Source organism: Leucoraja erinacea, chromosome 8 (assembly GCF_028641065.1).
Source record: "Leucoraja erinacea ecotype New England chromosome 8, Leri_hhj_1, whole genome shotgun sequence".
NCBI classification, from domain to species: Eukaryota; Metazoa; Chordata; class Chondrichthyes; order Rajiformes; family Rajidae; genus Leucoraja; species Leucoraja erinaceus.
Genome location: NC_073384.1, coordinates 16,667,353 through 16,693,252, shown reverse-complemented (window position 1 = coordinate 16,693,252; position 25,900 = coordinate 16,667,353). Strand labels below are relative to the sequence as shown.

At 47.8% G+C, this 25,900-nt stretch overlaps 1 protein-coding gene across 2 annotated transcripts; it reads right to left on the bottom strand.

The window, feature by feature from the left end:
- Window positions 1–248: 248 nt before the first annotated feature.
- Window positions 249–22,175, bottom strand: LOC129699360 (stathmin-4-like). Of its 2 annotated transcripts, none has more exons than XM_055639065.1 (6): window positions 21,969–22,175; window positions 14,630–14,705; window positions 12,325–12,420; window positions 9,707–9,912; window positions 9,132–9,323; window positions 249–6,654 (listed from the first exon to the last, which is right to left on the bottom strand). In XM_055639065.1, exons 2-6 carry the CDS (start codon window positions 14,640–14,642, stop codon window positions 6,595–6,597), a joined length of 567 nt encoding a protein of 188 aa, XP_055495040.1. In that variant the 5' UTR covers window positions 14,643–14,705; window positions 21,969–22,175; the 3' UTR covers window positions 249–6,594. The 2 variants fall into 2 exon arrangements, with proteins under 2 accessions (XP_055495040.1, XP_055495041.1); XM_055639066.1 differs by having other exon boundaries at window positions 249–6,649; window positions 21,969–22,173.
- Window positions 22,176–25,900: the final 3,725 nt, after the last annotated feature.

Below are 25,900 nucleotides of genomic sequence, written 5' to 3'. Positions count from 1 at the left end.
CGTGGGCAGGTTGGTCTGAAGGGCCTGTTTCCACACTGTATGACTTGCCGTGTCCTTACTTACCAAGCGATCTCAAGACCTGATTCCTCCATTTACACATCAGTAACGCCCCAGGTTCCCATACTATCCATCACCCTCCCTGACCAGTATACCAGACCTCCAAGCCGTGGCGATCCCCAGTCCCCAGTAACATTAGATGAAGATGGCAGCAGTCAGTGTGTTCTCGAGACACAGTGGAGAGCCAGAGGTCAGGTCACCAGACAATACTTTTATTGAGATGAATCAACAGATTTGCACAGGCATGAGATGGAGAGAGAGTGAGCACTTACATGAACACACTGATCGCTGGTTTGTAAATCCGCTTTACAAACAGTGCTGTATGCCAGAGGCGCAGTACCGAGGGAGTGCTGCACTGAGGAAGGGGCAGTGCAGAGGGATTGCCACACTGTCAAAGAGGCAGCAAGGTAGTGCAGAACTGTCAGAGGATTGGTGAGGGTGCCCACTGTTGGGGAAGGCAGTAGTGAGTGAGTGCTGCTCTGTGGGAGGGACGGTACTGAAGGAGAGGCAGTAGAGGGAGTGCCACACCGTCAGAGGGGCATTGAGGGAGTGTCGCACTGTCGGAGGAGCAGTATTGAGGGAGAGCAACAATGTGGGAGGAGCAGTACTGAGGGAATGCCATCAGAAGGGCAGTGAGGGAGTGCCGTTCTGTGAGAGGGGCATTACTGAAGGAATGCAGTGCTACGCAGGAGCAATATTGACGGAGTGGTGTACCTTTGAAGCGCTTCTCTCAAGAGTAGCTGGTAATTGTGTATATTTATGTGTAAGTGCGTGTCACATGGCAAGTAAAACATTGACAACCCCCAAAAACCCAAAAGTTCAATTGTCCCAAATGTGTGCCGAGTATGGACCAGTGCGGACCAACTGGCCGGAGGTTTCACGTACTGTATATCTTCAACATCACAATACGATGGTCCATGGTCACAACCTATTTTAAAAGTCTATCCATCAAAGCGGTGTCTAAGAGCAAGATGGCATGCCTCAACGACTAGCAATCACTGACGCACACGGCCGTTGTGATGAAGTACTTCGAGAGGTTGGTTACGATGGGATCAACTCCTCCTCATTAGTGGCCTGGACCCATTCAACGCGCCTCCCTCCACAACAGGCCGGCAGTGGTATCAATATTGCTGGCTCTGCACTCTGCTCCTGATCACTTGGACAACAGCAACGGGTCCATCAAGCAGTTGTTCATTGACGACAGTTTGGCGTTCAACACCATCATCTTGGCCAGCTCCATCATCAATTTCAGAGAACTGGGCCTCTGCTCGTCCCAATGCAACTTCACATTCAGTATCGATTGGCAATGAAACTCCAGCTCACTGACCATTAGCACTGGGGCACCTCAGGACTGCGTGCTCAGCCCCCTGCTCTAATCTCTCTAAACCCACGAATGTATAGCCAGGCACAATTCCCATGCTACATTTAAATCAACTGACGACACAGTCACAAGACAAATACCAGGTAACGATGAGTCAGAGTACAGGAGGGAGATCGATAATCTACTCGAGTGGTGCCAGAACGCTTTGCTCTCAATGTTAGCAAGGCAAGCAACCGATTGACTTCAGGAAGGGAAAGCCAAGGGTCCGTGAACCTGTCTTCATTTGCGGGATGACGGTGAGGTGTGTTAACAGCTTCTGATGCATCTCTCTGATAATATGTCCCGGGTCCAGCACATCGATATAAATCACAAAGAAAGCTCACCAATGTCCTACTTTGTCAGAGCTTCATCTTGTCAGTGAATACTCTAGCGATCTTCAACAAGTGTACAGTGGACAGCATACTGACTGGTTGCATCACGTCACGATTCAGAAATTTGCATGCTCAAGAACGAAGGAGACTGCAGCGGATGGTGGATATTGTCTGGTCCACCATGTGTACTGACCACTTCACCATCGAAGGGATTTACAGGAAGCACTGCCTCAAGAAGGCAGCTAATATCAAAGACCAACATCACCCTGGCCACGCTCTCAGTGCCACCATACGGAAGAAGATACAGGAGCCCAAGATCCCATGACATCCAGGTTCAGGAACAGCTCCTTCCCATCAATCAAGGTCTTGAACTACCCCCCCCCCCCCCCTCCCCCTACCTCAGCACCCAGCCTCTATGGACTTTGCACTTCTATGATTATTCTACATGGTTTGGTTTTCATACTCTCAAAGCCTGGATTACTTCGAATAAATAATAATGTATTGTATATATATTGTTGTAATTGCATCTAATATGCCTGTAAAGCTGTAGTAGTAAGAACTTCATTGTTCTGGTTCATTTGTCTGGTACAAAAGGGACGGGTTACACCTTAACTGGAGGGGGACCAACGTTCTGGCAGGCAGGTTTGCTAGTGCTACACGTGTGGGTTTAAACTAAAAAGTGAGGTGGTGGGATTGACAAATTGGGAGTATAAAGATGGAGTTAAAGGGGAAGTGAGCACAGGAAAAGTTACAAAAGCATCCTGAATGAATGGGAAAGAAAGTTCGAGAAGGGATAAGAGAGTAAGGTCAGGGCCAATGGTGGCCGGTGTGAGAGAGGAGGTGAATACTGAAGCCAAAGTGATGTATATGAATGCGTGAAGTATAAGAAATAAAGTGGATGAGCTTGAGGCTCAGTTAGAAATTGGCAAGTATGATGTTGTGGGAATTACAGAGACATGGCTGCAAGAGGACCAGGGCTGGAAAATGAATATTCAAGGGTATATACGTCCTATCGAAAAGACAGGCAGGTGGGCAGAGGGGATGGGGTAGCTCTGTTGGTGATGAAGAAATTCAGTCCCTTGTGAGGGGTGACATAGAATCAGGAGATGTGGAGTCAGTATGGATAGAACTGAGGAATTGTAAGGGTAAAAAGACCCTAATGGGACTTATCTACAGGCTCCCAAACAGTAGCCTGGATATAGGGTGCGTTGAATCAAAAGTTAAAATTGACATGTCATTAAAGATAATGCTACGGTTGTTATGGGAGATTTCAACATGCAGGTAGATGGGGGAAATCAGGTTGGTACTGGACCCAAGAAAGGGAGTTTGTACAGTGCCTCCGTGATGGATTCTTAGAGCAGCTTGTACTGGAGCCTACCAGGAGGAAGGCAATCCTGGATTTATTGTTATGTAATGAACCGGATTTGATAGGGAACTTGAGATAGCCATTAGGCGGCAGTGACCATAATATGATATGTTTTAATCTACAATTTGAGAGGGAGAAGGGTAAATCGGAGGTGTCAGTATTACAGTTGAACAAAGGGGGCTATGGAGCCATGAGGGAGGAGCTGGCCAAAGTTGACTGGAAAGATACCCCTGCAAGGATGACAGTGGAACAACAATGGCAGATATTTCTGGGAATTATATAGAAGGTGCAGGATCAGTTCATTCCAAAGAGGAAGAAAGATTCCAAGGGTGTAAGAGGCGACTGTGGCTGACAAGGGAAGTCAGGGACAGTATAAAAAAAAGAGAAGAAGTATAACATAGCAAAGAACAGCGGGAAGCCAGAGGATTGGGTAACCTTTAAAGAATAACAGAAATAACTAAAAAGGCAATACGGGGAGAAAAGATGAGGTACAAAGGTAAGCCAACCAAGAATATAAAGGAGGATAGTAAAAGCTTCTTTAGGTATGTGAAGAGATAAAATTAGTTAAGACCAAAGTTGCACCCTCGAAGACTGAAAAAGGTGAATTTATTTTGGGGAACAAGGAAACGAGTTGAACAGGTACTTTGGTTCCGTCTTCAATAAGGGCGACACAAACAATCTCCCAGATGTACTTGTGGCCAGAGGATCTAGAGTGATGGAGGAACTGAAGGAAATCCACATTAGGCAGGAAATGGTGTTGGGTCAACTGATGCGACTGAAGGCTGATAAATCCCCACGGCCTGATGGTCTGCATCCCAGGGTACTGGAGGATTGGAGGGTAGCTAATGTTTTAAGAAAGGCGGGAAACAGAAAACAGGGAATTATAGACCAGTTAGCCTGGCATTGGTGGTGGCTGAAGATGCTGGAGTCAATTATAAAAGATGAATAGCAACACATTTGGATAGCAGTAACAGGAGTGATCCGAGTCAGCATGGATTTACGAAGGGGAAATCATGCTTGACTAATTTTCTGGAATTTTTTTAGGACGTAAGTCGGAAAATGGACAAGGGAGCGTCATTGGATGTAATTTACCTGGACTTTCAGAAAGCATTTGATAAGGTCCCATGTAGGAGATTAGTGGGCAAAATTAAAGCACACGGTATTGGGGGTAGGGTGCTGACATGGATAAAAAATTGGTTTGCAGACAGAAAACAAAGAGCTGGATTCACGGGTCTCTTTCAGAATGGCAGGCGGTGACTAGTGGGGTACCGTAAGGCTCGGTGCTGGGACCACAGCTATTTACAATATACATCAATGATTTAGATGAAGAGATTCAGAGTAACATTAGCAAATTTGCAGATTACACAAAGCTTGGTGGCAGTGTGAACTGTGAGGAGAATGCTATGAAAATACAGGGTGACTTGGGCAGGTTGGGTGAATGGGCAGATGCATGGCAGTTGCAGTTTAATGTGAGGTTCTCGCCTTTGGTAGCAAAAACAGGAAGGCAGATTATTATCTAAATGGTGTCAAGTTGGAAAAACCCAAATCTTAACTTTCAAAATAAATAATAGCAGACATAAAAAAAAGAAGAAAAAAAAAGTTGGAAAAAGGGGAAGTACAACAGGATCTGAGGGTCTTTGTTCATCAGTCACTGAAAGTAAGCATGCAGGTACGGCAGGCAGTGAACAAAGCGAATGGCATGTTGGCCTTCATAACAGGAGGAGTTGAGTATAGAAGCAAAGAGGTCATTTGTAGTTGTACAGGGCCCTAGTGAGACCACACCTGGAACATTGTGTGCAGTTTTGGTCTCCAAATTCAAGGAAAAACATTCTTGCTATTGAGGGAGTGCAGCATAGGTTCACCAGGTTATTTCCTGGGATGCCACGATTGTCATATGTTGATAGAATGGAGCTGCTGGGCTTGTATACTCTGGAATTTAGAAGGATGAGAGAATATCATTGAAACATATAAGATTGTTAAGGGTTTGGACACGCTGGAGGCAGGAAACGTGTTCCCAATATTGGGGGAGTCTAGAACCAGGGACCACAATTTTAAGAATGAGGGGTAAGTCATTTAGAACGGAGATGAGGAAAACGTTTTTCACACAAAGAGTTGTGAGTCTATGGAATTCTCTGCCTCAGAAGGCGGTAGATGCTGGTTCTCTGGATGCTTTCAAGAGAGAGTTAGATAGAGCTCTTAAAGACAGCGGAGTCAGGGGATATGAGGAGAAGGCAGGAACGGGATGCTGATTGTGGATGATCAGCCAAGATCACATTGAATGGCGGTGCAGGCTCGAAGTGCAGAATGACCAACCTCTGCACCTATTGTCTATATCGGGTGCATATAACAAATAAACACTTTTGGTTTTTTGATGTTTTGTGATACCTAGAAACCAATAAAGAATCATTCTCTGGGGAACATTTGTCCCTAGCACCAGAAGGGGAGGCAGTAGTATACTTAAGGAAATCAGGAGGGTAAAAAGTGGATAGATACAAAATGCTGGAGTAACTCAGCGGGATATGCAGCATCTCTGGTTAGAAGGAATGGGTGTCGTACTCAGCAAACCGAGCAGCGACTGCAGAGAGAGAAGCAGGGGACACGCCAGGAGTGTAGAAAGGACCTGAAATGTCAGCCATTCTTTTTCTCCAGAGATGCTGCCTGACCCGCTGAGTTTCTCCAGCACTTTGTGTCTAACTTTCCAGGAGTGTTACTGATCTGTTTCAGGTTTCCTGACTGTGTATTCTGCTTCGGAAAGAGCGGTCTGGACTTGGGGAAACTCAGGAGGGGATGCTGTGGGACTGGGACTGAGACTGGTGCAGAGTGAAGGACTGCTTATTCAGTCCATGGAGGAGAGTGTGGGACAGAGGTTTTGCCTTTAAACTATTACCAACTTGAGAGCAAAGGGTTAAATCAAAGCTGATGAGGGTGGTGGGAGATGGTCGTACGTGAGAAGAGAGGGTGCTGAGACACCTCAGACAGGGACAACCCCTCTACACACACAGCACTGAATGTGGGGCAGGTTTGTGCTTTCCATAGCTTGGAATTCCATTTAAAATGGGGAAACGTTGTAGGAATGAATGTAAAAAAAAGGGTTTCAATCCTTACTGCAGCGATGATCACAGATAAGAGATCAGGGCATGCTGGACCAGACAGGCCAGGCCAGGCCAGGCCAGAGGGAGACAAAACAGGACAGACTAGGTCATACCAGGCCCGCACTGGACCGGAGCAGGGCCAATACTGGACCGGACTGGGCCAGGACTGGATTGAACCTGACCCGGGCTGGACCAGAACAGGCCACGACCAAGCAACAAGCTGAACGGTGCATGAGGAATTGATTTTGCATTTGTTTACATGCCCCCGAGCTGAGAATCACTGTCTTTCCCCCCTCTAACTGGCTGCCTACATTGTTCAGAATAAATATTTACAAATAAACGCTCGATGAGAAGCTTAGACTGGAGTCACCCCGAATCCAGAGTCCTCTATCGCTCTGCGTTGGCTCTAAGACGTTTATTTTTTCGGACCTCCTCTGAACGCCTGTCCTGGAATAAAATAACCAGCTATTAGAAGTGTTGTTCATCACCTAGAGCATATTAGTCACAGAGTGAAGCTCCACCTCCCATGTCCCATCACATCAACCCAGTGTTAGACACTGTGGGTTAGGCACTGTAGGATTGGCTGTGGAGCCTGTCAGTGGATAGAGATAGGCAAATTCTTGATTAGAATGGGTGTCAATGGTTATGGGGAGAAGGTAGGACAATGGGATTAGGAGTCAGAGATCAGCCATGATTGAAGTGCGGAGTAGACTCGATGGGCCAAATGGCCTAATTCTACTCCTATAACATGTGAACACAGAGTGAAGCTCACGCTAACCTGTGCCATCACATAAACTTGTGTTAGGCACAGAGTGAATCTCCCTCTCCCCTGTCCCATCACCTAAACCAAAGGTTAGACACATTAAAGCTCCCTCCAACCTGTCCCATCACATAAACCTAGTGTTAGACACAATGGAGCTTCCTCCAGCCTGTCCCATTACTCACCCCCAGGACACGGGTCAATTACAAAGTAAAGCAACTTCTGCACCATCCTATCCCCAGGGTTAGACCCAGAGTGTAGCTTCCTCCACACTGTCCCCTCACACACTGCCTGGGCACAGAGTGAAACTCCCTCCACCCTGTCCTAACATGTATGTTCAGTTAGACATGGAGAAAAGTTCCCTCTACATTGTCACATCATGGTACAGATTAGGCACAGAGTGATGTTCTCTCTACACTATCTTGTCATGTATTCCCTGGACATGGATTAGACCCAGAATAAAACCTCCTTTATACCCTCGTCCCATTGCGTAATCTCAGACACAGAGTAATGTTTCCTCTACACTGTCTCATCACACAATCCCATGGTATAGGGTTAGACACGCCCTCTATGCTGTCCTGTCACACACTCCCATGGTTAGTCACTGACCTGATGGCAGGAGCGGTCCCCAGTGGAGGGCTCTCTATAAGAGAGTCCTCCCCATTACATCGGGGACCCGGGGTGGAGAGTGTTGCACAAAGCTGTGGCATGTAACAGGTACTTGAGCTGGTTCACAGACTTCTGCGGCGTGGAAGAAACCCGTTCCACGTCTACATGGAGTGTGAGAGGTTGCAGCCCCTGTTTGACTATCTGAAGGGGTTGCTCCTCAAGTTTTAACTACATTTTAGCCCCGCGCTCTTGATATTTGGGTACCCTGTACAGCGGGGGGGGGGGGGGGGGGGGGGGGGAGGGCCGGGGGGGGATGGAGGAGGGGGTCTCCCTGTCGATCTGCTCCTGGGCCTGGCCAAGATGGCCATTCGCGGGTCCAGGCAGAGGATAGTCGACGGCCACACCGGGGTTGGCTGCCTGCCCCTTTTCCAGGCCTATGTTCGTGCCCGCGTGTCCCTGGAGAGGGAACACGCGGTGTCCACGGGGATTTGGAGGCCGTCCGTGAACGCTGGTCACCGCGGTAGGCCTAGTGTATAACTGATGAGGACGACGTTATTTTAAAATTGATGACTGTTGTTTTGTAAACTGCCGCAAAGGCAGTTTTGATGGTGTTATCCTTTTGTATGTTTGTTTTTGTTTTCTGAATAAAAGTATTTGTATAATTTTTTTAAAAATGGTTAGTCACTACAAACTCACCAAATCCATTTTCAATTCCTTATCTACCTAAGTGATAACCCACATTACCAATGCATCCATAGTTTAATGGTCAGTAGGAATTACTACGGACCTTTCTATCCTGGGCCTCCTCCAATGTCAGAGTGAGGCCACATGCAAATTTGAGGAACAGCATCACATTTTGCTTGGACAGCTTACAACCCAGCGCTATGAATATCGTTTTCTCTCATTTCAAGTAATCCTTGCGTTTTCCCCTCTCTATCACTCACCCACCCTAGTCATCATGCTAGATTCACTGTTTGATTCCCTTTGTTATCACCCTCCACAGCCAACAATGGACCATTGTGGGCTCCTTGGCCATCGGTGCCGTCTCTGAGTTGTACTGTACGTCTTCATTCACTCCACCACAACTCTTAGTCTGAAGAAGGGTCTTGACCCGAAACGTCACCTATTACTTTTCTCCAGACATGCTGCCTGGCCCGCTGAGTTACTCCAGCATTTTGTGTCTGTCTTCTCGTTAATAGTCATCTCTGTCATCATTCGGGATGTTTCATGGAGCATCCCCTGGAGCAGCCAGGACTCGGCCATCCCACGCACAATGCATTCTCTGCAGGTCAATGGACCAGTTACAACTGGTGCAAATCTTTGTCCGAGCCACTCACAAATACTTTGCCTTTGCATAGACAATCTCCATTACACCGCCGTCTCCACTGGGAAATAGATCTTGTCCACCAAGATCTTGCAAGGGGAACTTCCCGATTCTGCCACTGTGCTTTCCAGTCAGGTTCTTCCGGAGAAGGGAAGGGAAGGGAAGAGTGGGGAAAGGAAAGGGCATGGCCATCCCAATTAGGGTCAGGAGCGAGGAACAAGAACACCTCACCTTCTCCTGGAGCCGCTCCAACATGGCCGCCAGGTGGGCCTCTCTGTTCTCCTTCTGGATCTCGTTCTTCTGCTCCAGCTTCTCCTTGGCCATCCTGATGAAGTTGTTGTTTTCCTCAATGGCCTTCTGGATCACCTCCCGCTCGTGTTCCCTTTTCTCAGCCAGATGCTTCAGCAGCTCCGCCTCCTGACACTGGAAGAACACAAGGCCCGCAGTGGTAAGAGCGGGACAGATCGTTTGACCATCTCCCCAGAGCTTTTAACCATCTCCCCAGAGCGTTTGAGCATTTCTCTAGAGCAATTCACCATCTCCCCAACAGAGAATCCCAGACTCGTCTATCCAGACCAGAGGGACTCAGACACCAGACAGTTGTGCATCTTCCCCAGTCCCTGGTCAGTCTCCCAGTGTCTCTCCCAGACCTCTGCCAGTCTCCGGCTGTCGCCCCCACAAGCCCGTCAGTGCCCTGGTGTCTACCCTCCCTCTCCCAGCACAAACCTCAGTCAGCCTCCAGGCATCTTAACCCAGACCCTGGTCAGATCCTCTGTTACCGCTATTCCACGTTACTGCCATCCTACCTTCCTCCTTTCCTCAGCTGCCTCCAGTTTTTTCTGGATCTCCTCCAGGGACGGGTCCCGTTTTTTTGGGAGTGCCGTGTGAAATTCTGGAACCCCGTCAAAGGATGGCGGCTTCAGGATGACCTCGAAGGACAGACCAGATGATCGCTTGTTCAGCTCCTTCACCTCCATGTCAGAGATAAAGCACCAGTTCTGGTCAGCTGGATCTGCAACACAGGGATCTTGTTGGTCATCAGCATCACTCTTGGACAGGAAGCCATTCGCTCCCTCGATCCTATCCCACAGTGCAGCGCACCTTCTCTTTTCTGCCAGAGATACCACACCAGGGGCGGCATGATGGCACAGCGGTAGAGTTGCTGCCTTACAGCGCTAGTTTGATCCTGGCTAGTTTGTACGTTCTCGCTGTAACCACGTGGGTTTTCTCCAGGATCTCCTCCCACAACTCGTACAAGTCTGTAGGCTAATTGGCTTGGCAAAATTGTAAATTGTCCCTAGTGTGTGTGGTATAGTGTTTGTGTGCGGGGATTGTTGATCGGTGTGGACTCGGCAGACTGAAGGGCCTGTTCCACGCTGTATCTCTAACCTGAACTAAAGCAGTCCCGACAAATACCTTATAAATTCAGACCCATTAGATCCTTTAGATGCTGTTGTGGAGAATGTTCTCAATATTCTTAGTATATTTGTGTCAATTTGCTTCTGATCTTCCTCCTGATGAACTTGCTTTGACTGTATCATAAGTTCTTCTCAGTCTTATAAACCTCACCAATGAACATTCCCAAAGCCAGTAACACCACCTAATTTTCAACCTAAAGGGCATCAGATATATGTTGGGACATTATGTTACAGGTGCACAGGACGTTGTTGAAACCGTCTTAGGAACATAGTGTTCAGACATGGTCACCCTTTTATAGGAAAGATGCCATTGAGTGCAGAAAAGATTTACGAGGATGTTGCCAGGACTTAAGGGACTGGCCTGCAGCGAGGTTGGGCAGCTTAGGACTTTATACCTTGGTATGTAGGAGACTGAGGGGTAAACTTAAACGTGTACAGAATTACTGGGGCATATTTAGAATGAATACGCACACAGTGTATTTTTTAAGTCTAATTCTAGAGTGAAGAATTAGAGGGCATAGGTTTAAGGGGGGAACATTTAATAAGAACTGTAGTGGAAACCTTTATACATGGAGGGTGGTAAGTATATTGAATTAGTTGTTCACGGAAGTGATTGAGGCAATTATAATAACAATATTTAAAAGACATTCGGACAGGTGTTGGTGAGGAAAGGTTTAGACGGATATGGGCCAAATGCCAGCAAATGGGACTACCACAGTTGGGCATCTTGGTCAGTACAGAGGAGTTGGGCCAAAGGTCCCGTTTCCATACTGTATGGTTCTGTGACTGTACAATCCTTCTCAAGGTGCAGTGTCTTCTACTGAGTGCATTATTATAGAAGGGTCACGCTGTTACGTGGTGGTACGGTCACGTACACACAGCTCTTTCCCTGGACCCAGGTCGATCTCCTCACCAAGTTGTCAAACCTTCCTCATCTCCCAAAATTGATTTGACTCTTTGTACTCAACCCCAATGTCAAGGTCATGTCATAAGAGATAGGAGTAGAATTAATCAAAGGAGAGGGTCTTTCGGAGCTCACTGGAAGGAGAGCGCAAATTATTAAAGGGAGATTTTAAATAGTCATAAGGAATAGGAGTAGAATTAGGCTATTCGGCAAGTGTACTCCACCATTCATGATCTAATCTCTCCTCCTAATCCCATTCTCCTGCCTTCTCCCCATAACCGCTGACACCTGTACTCTCCTCTTGTCTTCCGAATTTTCCTTTGCAATTTCCTGCTCCCCTTCGCTATACCCACTCATCTTGGTGAAATCAGTTAAGTGGGAAATGAATGGTTTGGTCACCATGTTGTTGTTTTGGTCACCATGTAGGGGAAGGTGATGTTAAGCTGGAAATGGTGCAGAGAAGATTTATGAGGATGTTGTCAGGACTCGAGGGTCTAAGCTATGGGCAGAGGTTGAGCAGGCTAGGACTTTTTTCCTTACAGCACAGGAGGATGAGGGGTGATCTTATAGAGATGTACATGAGAGGAATAGATCGGGTGGACGCACGGAGTCTCTTGCCCAGAGTCGAGGAATCCAGAACCAGAATAGGTTTAAGGTGAGGGGTGGAAAGATTTAATAGGAACCTGAGGGCTAACGTTTTCACATAGAGGGTCGTGGGTTTATGGAATAAGCTGCTGGAGGAGGTAGTTGAGGCTGGTGCTATCACAATATTTAATAAATATTTAGACAGGTACATGGATAGGACAGGTTTAGAGGGATATGAGCCAAATGCAGGCATGTGGGACTAGTGTATATAGGACATGTTGGCCAGTATGGGCAAATTGAGCTGAAGGGCCTGTTTCCTCGCTGTATGACTAATTGGTGAGGCGATATTTACTCTGAGTATAAAGCATCAAGTTTAAAATCACAGTGTCCACATTTGGCGAGTGAGAATCAGCTCTGTAAACAGTCCCGCAGTCGTGTTAGCCTCCCACCCAGTAATGGTGCTGATTATCCTGCTCCATGCAGTGCCCGCAGCACCAACACCACCCCCAGCGCTCACCGTCAAACTTGTAGAGAGTTCTACTGTGTGGTTCAGGGTTGAAGCAGGAGCAGAGTAGGTTGAAAAGGGGCAGTTCCTTCATCTTCTTCTTGTAGGCTGAAAGTGAAGGAAAGATCAGGCCAAATGAACAATACCACCCTCCACCACATGCCTGAGACAACTACAAGGTTGTACATTTTTGTGCAAACCTCTCCTACATCCCCGAGCCAAGGGCATCTGGTTATATTAATGACTTTGTTACAGAAGACCACTAACATGTTATAAATACTGTTACAGTGCCGTGTCAGCACCCAAGGAGATTACATCTCACAAACATATATTCAGCTAATGTGAATAACAATAGACAATAGACAATAGACAATAGGTGCAGGCCATTCGGCCATTCGGCCCTTCGACCCAGCACCACCATTCAATGTGATCATGGCTGATCATCCCCAATCAGTACTCCGTTCCTGCCTTCTCCCCATATCCCCTGACTCTGCTATTTTTAAGAGCCCTATCTAGCTCTCTCTTGAAAGCATCCAGAGAACCTGCCTCCACTGCCCGCTGAGACAGAGAATTCCACATACTCACAACTCTCTGTGAGAAAAAGTGTTTCCTCGTCTCCGTTCTAAATGGCTTACTCCTTATTCTTAATCTGTGGCCCCTGGTTCTGGTCTCCCCCAACATCGGGAACATGTTTCCTGGCTCTAGCGTGTCCTAGCCTTTTACAATCTAATATGTTTCAATTAGATTCCCTCTCATCCTTCTAAACTCCAGAGTGTACAAGCCCAGCTGCTCCATTCTCTCAGCATATGACAGTCCTGCCATCCCGGGAATTAACCTTGTAAACCTATGTTGCACTCCCTCAATAGCATGAATGTCCTTCCTCAAATAAGGGGTCCAAAACTGCAGTCTCACTAGGGCTCTGTACAACTGCAGAAGGACCTCTTTGCTCCTATATTCGATTCCTCTTGTTATAAAGGCCAACATGCCATTCGCTTTCTTCACTGCATGCTGTACCTGCATGCTTACTTTCATATTGCAGTACTGTTGGGACTAGAGACGTATAGAAACAAGGAACTGCACATGCTGGTTTACAAAAGATACCACTTGCTGAAGTAACTCAGCAGGTCAGGCAGCATCTCTGGGGAACGTGATGTTTTAAGTCAGGATCCTTCGTCAGATTGATTGTGTGTGGGGGGGGGGGGGGATAAGCTGGAAGAGAGGAGGTACAAGACAAAACCTGGCAAGTAATAGTCTGACACAGATGAGGAGGGCTATTTGATAAGCAAATTGTTGGACAACGGCCAAAGGTGAAAAGACAGAAGGTGTGAGACAAATGGATTGAAGTTGCTTAATTGTGAAAGTAGAAGAAAGAATGTAGGAGGAATGGGAGGAAGAGGGGAGAAATAGTTGTGAGTCTAGGTGCTGTATCGGTCTATGACTCTAGTTGATGTAGGGGAGCATGGATACACCAGTCTGAAGCAGGGACCCAAAAGATCACCTCCCCATGTTCTCCAGATATGCAGCCTGATCCGCTGAGTACTTTGTGTCCTTTTCTGTGGAAATGAAAATGCTGTTACAGTGCAGCCAGGGGAGTGGGCTGTGGATGACACTTTCTCCAAGTACAGTCCTTTAAAACACAACTTGTGTTGGCGGAAGAATCAGACTACATCTTCAAGATGCACCTGTTCTGTTTCTTTGACGGAGCTTTTATTACATATTTACAGTTTACAAGATACCACATTGACCAAAACTGCTATGCATGCAGTTTGCCAACATCAGACTAGAAGGGCTGAGATGGCCTGTTTCTGTGCTGTAATTGTTATTATAAAATTGTCCGCCGTACCCATGATGCACTCGAGCCACGCAGCGCCCAACGTTCACAGAAGCCTTAAAATCCCCATGGATGCTCCATGTTCCTTCGCCAGGGAAACGTGGGCATGGACATAGGCCTGGAAGAGGAGTAGGGACTTGGGTACAACCCTCGATTGCCTACTGCCTGGACCAACAAATGGCCATCTTGGCCAGGCCCAGAAACAAACAGAGGGAGATTCATGTTCATAAGTTATAGGAGCACAATTAGGCTATAAGGCCCATCAAGAATACTTCACCATTTAATCGTGGCTGATCTATGTTTCACTCAACCCCATTCTCCTGCTTTCTCCCCATACCCCCCAACACTCCTACTGATCAATCTGTGCCTTAGAAATACCCAATGACTTGGCCTCCACAGCAGTCTATGACGGTGTGTGCAGGTCTGGGTGAAACAATGCACAGACCATGAGGTGGGAGCTTGTTGGGAGAACAGGACGATACGTACCAGACAGCGACATGGTGACCGAAATGGAACTCAAACCACAGCGGAGAACAGCGGAGGATGGGGTTCACACGACAACCTTGGGAGGGAAAAAAAGAGAGAGTGAAGTGCTGGCAAAGTCAGAAGATCCAGTAACATCCAGGATGGATCCCGCTAGTCACAACCACAAGGAGAATTGAAGTCCTCAGTAAATAGATGGAACAGGCACCCAGCAGAGAGAACAGGTGTTAAGCTGTTAAGCAGGTTAACAGCCCCAATTACAGTCCATTACTGTACAGAGAATACATTATATTTTGGATGTGGGACCCCCTTACTGTAGACTGAAAGGCATTAGATGCATCAGTTCAGTTCAGTTTAGTTTATTGTCACGTGTACCAAAGTACAGTGTAAACCTTTTGTTGCATGCTAAAAAGCCAGCAGAAAGACAATACACATGATTACAATCGAGCCATTCACAGTGTATAGATACATGATTAGGGAATAATGTTTATTGCGAGGTAAAGCCAGCAAAGTCCGATCAAAAATAGTCTGAATGTTCATAGAAACATAGAAACACAGAAATTAGGTGCAGGAGTAGGCCATTCGGCCCTTCGAGCCTGCACTGCCATTCAATATAATCATGGCTGATCATCCAACTCAGTATTCAAGTAAGAACTGCAGATGCTGGAAAAATTGAAGGTAGACAAAAATGTTGGAGAAACTCAGCGGGTGAGGCAGCATCTATGGAGCGAAGGAATAGGTGACGTTTCGGGTCGAGACCCTTCTTCAGGCTGACGTGGGGGTTGGGGGGGCGGGAAGAAGAAAGGAAGAGGCGGAGACAGTGGGCAGCGCAACCTCACCTGCTGAGTTTCTCCAGCATTTTTGTCTACCAAATATAGTCTGTCACCAATGAGTGGTTCAGCACTGCTTCCTAGTTGTGGAGGGTGGTTCAGTTGCCTGATAACAGCTGGAAAGAAACTATCCCTGAATCTGGAGGTGTGCACTTTCACACTTCTATACCTGTAGCCTGATGGGTGAGGGGAGAATATGGAGTGGCCAGGGTGCGACTCATCCTTGATTATGCTGCTGGCCTTGCTGAGGCAGTGCGAGCTATAAATGGAGTCAATGGATGGGAGGTTGGTTCGTGCAAAGGTCTGGGTTGCTTCCACAAGTCGCTGCATTCCAGGGTACCTGGCTATACAGGTGTCCAGGGATAGGTTCTTGGGTCCTACTCTCCAGCTGTGCAGAGGTGGGTTCCAGGGACCCCCAGCTATGCAAAGGTGGGTTTTAGGACCATTACCCACCAGCTGTGCAGAGGCAACGGGTGAGCAGTTCCAGCTGTGTTCCCAGTCATTGTGCTGCTGACCCATTGCTCCGGCCAGCTTCAGCCCAGCCCAGCTCAGTTGGGACGGGGGGGGATGATGCTGCAAGGAGGGGAGTTGAGAGGCAGGGGGAGGGGGTGGGGGAGAGGTGCGGTGGGGGAGGGGGTGGAGGGAGAGGTGCGGCGGGGGAGGGGGTGGAGGAGAGGCAGGGGGGGAGGGGGTGGGGAGAGGTTCGGGGGGGGAGGGGGTGGAGGAGAGGCAGGGGGAGGGGGTGGGGGAGGGGGTGGGGGAGGAGGGGGGGGGGTGGGGGAGAGGAGAGGCAGGGGGAGGGGGTGGGGGAGTGGTGCGTGGGGAATAGTGTCATGGGGAAGGGGGTGGGGGAGTGTTGCAGCAGGGGGAGGGCGGGGGTGGTAGAGTTGCGCGGCAGGAGAGGGGGGTGGGGGAGGGAGAATGGTATGGCCGAGGGAGAGAGTGAATGCACAGCCAAATCTCTTGTCACAAATCCTGTCTGGGTTTTCAGCATCTCAAAATGAGAGGATTGATTTGAACCTCACAGAGGTCTGCATATGAGGAGTGGGTCTGAAGGGCTGAATAGCCTCCTCCTGCCCCCAGATGGCCGGTTCATGAGGCCGAGTCCCATCTCTGTTGTACAACAACAGTTGTTGATTAGTTGTCATACTGTCCCTCAGTCTGTGTTGGAGGAGATTGGAGGTTTAGCCTTGTCCTGTGTTCTCCAAACTGCAGCGCTCCTCCACTGCCCCATTTCCCCTGACTCCAGTGAGGATCTCAGCCACCAAATTACTTCCTACAACCTACTCACCTCCTCTGGCTCCTAATGTGTTCAGTTTAGTTTAGAGAAACAGTGCAGAAATAGGCCCTTCCGCCCATCTAGTCCGCACTGACTAGTGAATCCTGCACAGTAGCACTTCCCTACACACACTAGTGACAATTTACAATTATACCAGCAATTAGCCTGTAAACCTGTAACTTTGAAGTGCTTCACTTAATGGAGGCAGTCTCCATTTCCAAGGTGGTTCTAATGTAGAATTTAACCCAGAAATGTTGGCCATTATTCTCACCATCTACCCACCCCAACACAAAGATGTTGCTCGATCTACTGAGCAGATTTTTCATTGTTACTTGTGTCTCCTCACACATTGGTCCACGTTCTCAAAATGTACCGAGAAAATGCAGGCATCGTCTCCACTCTCGAACCTGATCTTTACATTGAAGTCTCATTTCATCACCAGGCTGTGGGCGAGAAGGGCTGGGCCAAATCCTGCTGGACCAGGCGTCAGCTTCGTGGGCCATAGATGGCTTTTGCTGATGGGGATTGGGAGGGACCCTGCAGTCCCTACTTTGGCCTGGGGTGTTGCTAGAGAGACCGTGATGTCATCCTGGGATGAGATCACATTTCCCCGCACAGTCCAGCTTCACGCCATTCCCTAACCCATAACAGCACCAAACCTCTGCCTCAACCAAACCAAGAAGCAAACACAGCGAACCCTCCCCGAATCATCTTTGGTGCAGAGGTGATACTTTCATCACCGAGCTCAACAGCACGTCTTCAGAGAAAAAAATATATAGATTCTTGCAAAGGTGGGAGGTTGCTTTGTATTAACTCTTGGTAAACTGAATTATTTTCAGAAGAGATATTGGATATTCAGGGGCTGGGAATGCCAGGGCATAGGGCTGGTAGAGGGTTGTTTTCATCAATGGGCATCTGTGGTGCGCTGCAGGGATGAACACTGGGATCATTACTGTGTTAATACATGAACAATTCGTGTGTGAATACAGAAGGCGTGAACAATACATTTGCAGACTACAACAAAATTGGTGGTATTGACGATAGTGCAGATTATCTTGGGATACAGAATGATATATTGGTTATTTGGGAAGATGGGTAAAGAAATGACAGATTTTAATTCTGATGCCTGCGACCGCCGGCTGCGGGAGTTTTGATCGCCCCGACGGGTGGTTCGACTGCCCCGACCGCGGGAGAAATGAAGTGGAAGAAGATTGAACCTTTTACTTTCCATCACAGTGAGGAATGTGGGGAATCCGCTGTTTATGTTAACTTGTATGTATTAATGTCTCTTGTTGCTTTTTGTTTTGGTATGGCTTTATGGTAATTCGCATATCGCTGTACCTTAATTAGCACATGTGACAATGAAATACTTTTGAAACCTTTGAGATGATGCATTTTTTGAAGTGTGTGCAGGGAATAGTTGAACAGTGAATGGTCGGGCTCCAGGGACTATCAAAGAACAAAGGGACTTTGAAGTACAAGTCCAACAATCTTAAAGGATGGCAGTGCAGATAGATAAGTTCATGGATAAGGCATATGGGACATAGAATACAAGAGCAGGGGTTGAAGGTACAACTTTAAGCTGGAAAGGGTGCAGAGAGGATTGATGAGGATGGTGCAGGACTTTATGGGCTGAGCTATTAGGAGAGATTGGGCAGTCTAGGACTTTGTTCCTTGGAGTGCAGGAGGCCGAGGTGTGATCTTATACAGGTGTATAGAATAGGTAGGGCGAATGGTGAGCCGTTTCCCCCAGCTTTGGGAAATCAAGAACTTGAGGGCATAGGTTTAAGAGAGAGGAACCTGAGGAGCAACATTCCATTCAGTTGGTAGTTGATATGTGAAACAACCTGTTAGATGAAGTAGTTGAGGCAGGTACAATAACAATATTTTAAAGACATTTGGATAGGTACATGGATTGGAAAGGTTCAGAGGGATATGGACCAAACAAACGCAAATGGCACTGGTTTAGATGGGGCACCTTGATGGTCACAGGTGAGTGGGGCCAATGTTCCTGTTTCTGTGCTGTATGACTCTATAACTGGGTTACCCCATAAATCAGGTATCTAAAACCCTCGCAAGAGCCAGATTGTGAATGGAATCTGGAATGCAATGCCTGAGGGGTGGTCAAGGAGCATCTCAACAAGTGCTTCAATTGCCAAGGCATCAAAGACTATGGACCAAGTGCTGCAAAATGGGATTTATATGGATGGGCACCTAATGTTTGGTAAGGGCATGATGGGTTGAAAACCCCATTTCTGTGCTGCAGGATTCTCTCAATCAATGGCACGGGAATATGATCCAGAGGCTGAATTAGTAGCAGAGCGTGTCAGTTGCCGGGTTGAGCAGTCATTGGGAAGTGTTTGTCAGTCTACCCTGAGAAAGGCCCTCAGGCTACTGAATGACGCTCATTGCAGTTCAGGACCCATATGAAACAACCTGCAAAGGAGGTTCACTTGATTCACAAGCCCCTCGGTAGGCTTCAACAATGGAAAGAGAGACATTCAACAAGCTGTGGAGAATTGGGAGGAAAGAAGCTGGCTGTGTATTTCTACTCGAATGCATCTAATGGGATAAACAAGTGACATGTGTTTTCAGTGTCCAAACTATAGAAACATAGAAAATAGAAAATAGGTGCAGGAGTAGGCCATTCGGCCCTTCGAGCCTGCACCGCCGCCATTCAATATGATCATGGCTGATCATCCAACATCCAACTCAGTATCCTGTACCTGCCTTCTCTCCATACCCCCTGATGCCTTTAGCCACAAGGGCCACATTTAACTCCCTCTTAAATATAGCCAATGAACTGGCCTCAACTACCTTCTGTGGCAGAGAATTCCAGAGATTCACCACTCTCTGTGTGAACATTTTTTTCTCATCTCGGTCCTAAAAGATTTCCCCCTTATCCTGAAACTGTAACCCCTTGTTCTGGACTTCCCCAACATCGGGAACAATCTTCCTTCTATGGCTGGCTTGGGTCAGCAACCCATCAACCCATGTCCTGGGAGGGGGTGATGGGATGATGTAGAGGGAGCATCTCTCAGTGTCTGGGACAGTGCGATGGGATGGTGGAGGAAGCTTCTCGGTGTCTAGCCCTGGGATTGTGTGACTGGATGATAACAGAGGAAGCTTCGCTCAGTGTCTAAACCTGGGAGGGGGTGATGAGAGGGAGTAGAGGGCGTTGAGAAAGATTCAGTCAGTGTCTAATCCAGAAGTGTGTGATGGGGCAGTGAAGAGGGAGCTTCACTCTGTATCTTACCCTGAGGGTGTGATGGGACAGTGCAGAGGGAACGTAATTCAGCCTCTAAACCACCCATCCCTGTCTAGTAGGGTGTCGCCATTTGGCTACAGTGAACATATCCTTCAGCAGAATAAGAACACTACTCGAAATAAACTGTTCCTAAGGGCTAGATCCGAGCAGTTTAGGGCTATTTGTTGAATATTGACTGGGTGTTTCCGATCCAGAGGTAACCTGGTGTCTAGATTGGACTTCCCAGTCTGAAGAAGGATATCGAACCGAAACGTCACCCATCCGACTTTTCCAGCAGATGCTGCCTGATCCGCTGAGCTACGACAACGTTTTGTGTCTACCTACATAAAATAAACAGTGCCCAAGGGTTGGGTGTGAACAGGCTACATATTGAATGTGTGTGGCTGGGTGTGGCTGAACCAGAGACAGCCGACTGTCTGAACTGGACTTCTCAGTAATTTGGCAGGCGGTAACTGCACAGTGTAAAGCCCACATTGCCCCATGCCCAGCCCGGGTCAAGCCCCAGTCCACGACCACACCCATAACCCGACCCGGGATGAATGGAGAATCTCTGGCAATAATACAGAGAGCGGTGGTCCTTCTCCTCTGGATCTCAGGGAGCGGCATGAACCTCAGACACGGCGAGTGACGCCGAGAGCACTGGGACATTGTCAACAGAAACCGCAGTCGCCTCCTACACTCTCCCGACGCCCAAAGACACAAACGACACTGCAGATGCTGGAGTCTGGAAAAACAAACTGCTGGAGGGACTAAGCGTCTGGGAAAGGAAATGGCCAGTCCCCGTCCACTCCCCTGACAGCCGCTCGTGTATTGTTCAGAGAGATGACAGCTGATCTACCGCGATGCCACTGCCCTGCACAAACCCCACACCTTTAATTATCCGATGAACACCCACTGATTCCTGTCTCAAATGTATTCAGCCGCTGGGGGCTCGACATTCTCTTCCTCCATCCACCCCTTCCTCTCCACCCTTCTCCTTCCCCCTCCCATCCTTCCTCCCCACTCTTCCTCCTTCTCCCCCACCCCACCTCCCCTTCCTCTCCACATCACTCCCTCCCCACCATCCACTTACATCCTCTCCACCACCCACTCCCCCTCTCCTATCCCCTCTCCTTTCACCCTCCCCACCCTTCCCCTTGCGATGGAATTTCTCTTAATCTCAGTCCTGAACAGCCTGCACGCCCTTATTCGGGTGAATTGTGACCCTCTGTTTCCAGACAGCCTGGCCGGTGGCGATGGGAAGACCCTCCCTTGTCCACCCTGTTGTAACTCACGATGAGATCGGTCGGGGGGGGGGGGGGGGGGAGGCACCAATTTAGTGGATGGCGCTCACCGATCGAGACAGGCAGCTGACAAAAGGTGTGGGACACAGACACAGACTCTTTGCCCATCCATCCGCCCTCGCAGGAACGCACTACCACCCTCCTCCCGTGTTCTACAGCGAGACACAGTACAATTAAAAACAATAATCTGATTAGTTACCGTGTGTTTTTAAAGCCAGATAGCTAAACATTCCATCACCTCCCCGCAGACGCAACACGGGGATGAATGCGTCAAAGTCCAGTCCTCCACCCAGCAGTAAAGACACCTCGTAGCAGGCATTATTCCACTTTATTACATTTTTAAACCAAATGACAGTCTCTAGAATCTCGATCCAGCATAAATTTCAGGGACTGGTATTTTTAAATAAATCTTTGCTCAATTTCTCCATCAAAACAAAATAACTCATGTTAACAATTCCACAAAAGCATGCAAAACATATTTCATCAAAGCATGGACTAATGCAAAAAAAATCACAACTGCATTGGTGTACAATGACGTGGAGTAGTCGAGCTATTGTTATCAATGGAAATCGCTCACGTCCCTTGCAATTGCAAAAATAGCGACTGGTTGCATTTCACCGCAAAACCCCGGCAAAGCACCAGTCAGGATCAATCGCTTGCCTTTTGCCCTGCTCCCACTTACCGCAGCTGCCGGCCTCCAAAGAAGCAGAGAGTGATGTGTCTGGACCAGCTCCTTGTCTCCGGACCAGTTCCCAGTCTCCGGCTCATTACATCATAGCCCCATTGCCTGATTGGAGCAAGCCACAGTCAGCTCCGATAGGCGGTCGGCATCAAAGCCTGGACCTGATGGAGTTAACCCCCTGAGACCGAGTACTTCTTGCCCGCACCTCGAGTCGCAGCTTCGGGGCCACACTAAGCAGTGGGTGGGGGTGCTGGGCAACAGTGCTGAGCTGGAAGCCACATCTCCATGGCGTGGTCCCCATCTGGAACAGCTAACTCCACTCGTTCCAGTTATCAGGGACAGTGGAGAGATGCTGTCAGGATAATAGTGCAACAGGTCTGCAGTCCTGCTGAGCTTCTGGGAGTACAGTACAGGAAAGACTCAGAACAGTACAGTACAGGAAAGACCCTTCAGCTCACAATATCTAGGATAAATGGGCAACCAAGTAAAACTGTGGCACAGTGGCGCAGCAGTATAGTTGCTGCTTTGCAGCGCCAGAGTTCCAGGTTCGATCCTGACTACAGGTGCTGTCTGTATTTTCTCTCCCGTGACAGCGTGGGTTTTCTCTGGATGCACCGGTTTCTTCTGCACTCCAAGACGTGCAGTTGTAGCTTAATTGGTTTCAGTAAAATTATAAATTGTTCCTAGCGTACAGGATAGTGTTAGTGTGCAGGGATCACTAATCGCCGCGGACTCGGTGGGCCGAAGGGCCAGTTTCCGCAATGTATCTGTAAAACTAAAAAAAACTAATTTTCTAAGATAGACACAAAATGGCGGAGTAACCTAGCGGGTCAGGCAGCATCTCTGAAGAAAAGGAATAGGTGACGTTCTATGTTAAACTAACTTTCTCTGCCTGTATGTAATCCATATTCCTCCATTCCCTGCACATCCCTGCCTATCTAAAAGCACCTTAAATGTCACTATGGTATCTGCTTCCACCACCACCTGTGGCAATATGAACCAGGCACACATCACTCTCTGCTGCAAAAAAATCCAGTTCCGCCAACACCCTCATAAATCTTCTCTGCCCCTCTGTTCATCTTAATGGTATCTTTCTTGGAGTAGGGTGATCAAAACTGAACACAACACTCCAAGTGTGGTCTCACCAATTTACAACTGAACGATTAGTTAGTGCACCATTCTGCACCAACTACTTCATACCGGCACCGGTACTAGTGTTACCTTACTTGTAGTGTGACAGGAGGAAGTTACTCAATGTTCAGCTGTTGGGTCTATGCTGCTCCACACAGCCCAATCTATGTCTATCCCTCCATATCACCCCCCCCCCCCCCCCCCTCCCCCCATCCCCCTCATGGACAGGAAGGTTTCATTATCTATCCTGACTGAGCTGTCCGCTGTCTACCCTTTCTTCTGCCCACAGCCATGTGTGTGGGCAACCAAATCCCTTTGAAAGGTCTGGCGATGTCTGACTGGAATCTTTGGTGTCCACCCTGTCCATGCACTTTCTGGGGGGACCTTGCCCACTTTTCCTCCACCTCCCCTATTTGCCAGAGGATTCTGACAGGGAAGCATCAACCTAAAGCATTGACCCCTGTTTCTCTCACCACGGATGCTGCCCATCCTGCTGAGTGTTTCCAACAATCTCTGTCCATTTCTTCATACAATTACTTCCAGTGTGTTCCCTCTGCTTTGCTAATCACGCTGCCACCACCAATTCACTGCACATCAAATCTGCAGCCCTTGAAGGGGCAATTAGAGGTGGGCTGCAAACCTGCCCTTGCCACCAATACTCTGAATGATGAACAAAAGAAAAACACATTTCTTTCTTTTAGGAAGAAGATGAGGAGGAATTTCTTTAGTCAGAGGGTGGTGAACCTGTCACATTCTTTGCCTCGGATGGCTGTGGGGGCAGTCAGTGGATATTTTTAAGGCAGAGATAGATAGATTCTTGATTAGTACCAGTGTCAGAGGTTATGGGGAGAAGGCAGGAGAATGGGGTTAGGATGAAGAGATAGATCGGCCATGATGGGCCTACTCATATTCCTTATGACCTTATGACTATTTAATAAAATCTCCCTTTAATAACTTGTGCTCCCCTTCCAGTGAGCTCCGAACGACCCTCTCCTTTGATTAATTCAGGAGCCAGATGATTCAGGTTAGCTGTTCAATGATTTCATATGTCACTCATTTCACTTGCCGCTCCCCATTAATTGATTCTGTCCGTAATCCTTGCATCAGGGCAGCTGAGGTCATCGAATTCTTACTGTCGTTGACTACAAATTAGGGAGCAAGCGGAGCATTTAATTTGCATCTGGGTTGTGAGTGGATATCAGCTGCTGATCGATGAAATGTTCCAGGAAATTGCTGGAGGTGATATCATTTCAGCAAACCACGAGTCACATCAGCACTCACTGGCCAAACACTGTCACTCCCGCAGTCGGTCTGTGAGGTGAGGAAGGCAGCTTTCATAAGATCATAACTGATAGGAGAATTAGGCCATTCGGTCCATCAAGTCCGCTCTGCCATTCAATCATGACTGACCTATCTCTCCCTCCTAACCCCATTCTCCTGCCTTCTTCTCATAACCATTAACACCCGTACTAATCAAGAATCTATCTATCTCTGCCTTAAAAATATCCATTGATGGCCTCCACAACCTTCTGTGGCAGAAGTCCATAGATTCACCACCCCCTGACTAACACCATTTCTCCTCATCGTGTTCCTAAAGGAACATCCTTTAATTCTAAGGCTATGACCTCAAGTCTAAGACTCTCCCACCAATGGAAACATCTTCTCCACATCCACTCTATCCAAGCCTTTTACTATTCGATATGTTTCAATGAGGTTCCCCCTCATTCTTCTGAACTCCAGTGAATACAGGCCCAGTGCCGTCAAACGCTCATCATATGTTAACCCACTGATTCCTAGGATCATTCTTGTATAACCCCTGTAACATTAACAGCCCAATTACTGTAATCTGTACAGAAATATTTAAGAGGCATTTAGATGAACGTGAACAGGCAGGGAATGGAGGGATATGAAAGACGGCACAGTGGCGCCATGGTAGAGTTGCTGCCTTACAGCACCAGAGACCCGGGTTCGATCCTGACTATGGTATGGGTGTTATCTGTACAGAGTTTGTATATTCACCCTGTGACCGCGTTGTTTTTTTCCGGATGGCCTGGTTCCCTCTCACTCTCCAAAGACGACAGATTTGTAGGCTAATTAGCTTCTGTAAATCGTAAATTTTCCTGAGTGTGTAGGATAGTGCTAGTGTATGGGTGATGGCTAGCCTGTTGTCACGCTGTATCTAAAGTCTTAAAAAGTCCATCCGTAGGCAGATGGAATTAGTTCGATTTTGATCATGGTGGGCACAGACTTGGTGGGCCTAAAGGCCAGTTCCTGTGCAAAACACTTCTACATGCTAAAGCTATGCTGACTGTTTCCTCAAAGGTAGACACAAAATACTGGAGTAACTCAGCGGGACAGGCAGGATCTCTGGAGGGAAGGAATGGGCGCGTGTCCTGCTGAGTTACTCCAGCATTTTGTGTCTACTTTCAATTTAAACCAGCATCAGCAGTTCTTTCCTACATACGGACTGTGCTCTGTGCTGATCCTTGGGACTCGTTCCACAGTAAAAGGGAGACAGACACAAAAGACTGCAGATGCTGCAATCTGTTTGTGTGTGTGTTCCCTCTCGGTATGGGGCCATCCTGAATTCAAGCAGCTTTATCAGATAATTTTACTGTATTGTGAAGTCAACAAATCCTCATGTCTATCAGCTGTCCTGCATCAACATGAAACGCTGGTTCTGCCTCAGTATTCCCTGTGTTTGCCAATTTATTTCAGACTTTCCATATCTACAGTTGTTTTACTTTCCACGTCAACATGCCTGTTAGTGACACCCCGCAGTGATGGATAAGGTTTCAACA

What these genes read in the sequence shown, in the direction of transcription:
- LOC129699360 (XM_055639065.1), bottom strand. An exon ending in AACTCTCTACAAGTTTGACG is followed by an intron (nt 9,913 to 12,324) that starts GTGAGCGCTGGG and finishes CCTGTGTTGCAG; the next exon opens with ATCCAGCTGACCAGAACTGG. An exon ending in TGGAGCGGCTCCAGGAGAAG is followed by an intron (nt 6,655 to 9,131) that starts GTGAGGTGTTCT and finishes ATTTTATTCCAG; the next exon opens with GACAGGCGTTCAGAGGAGGT.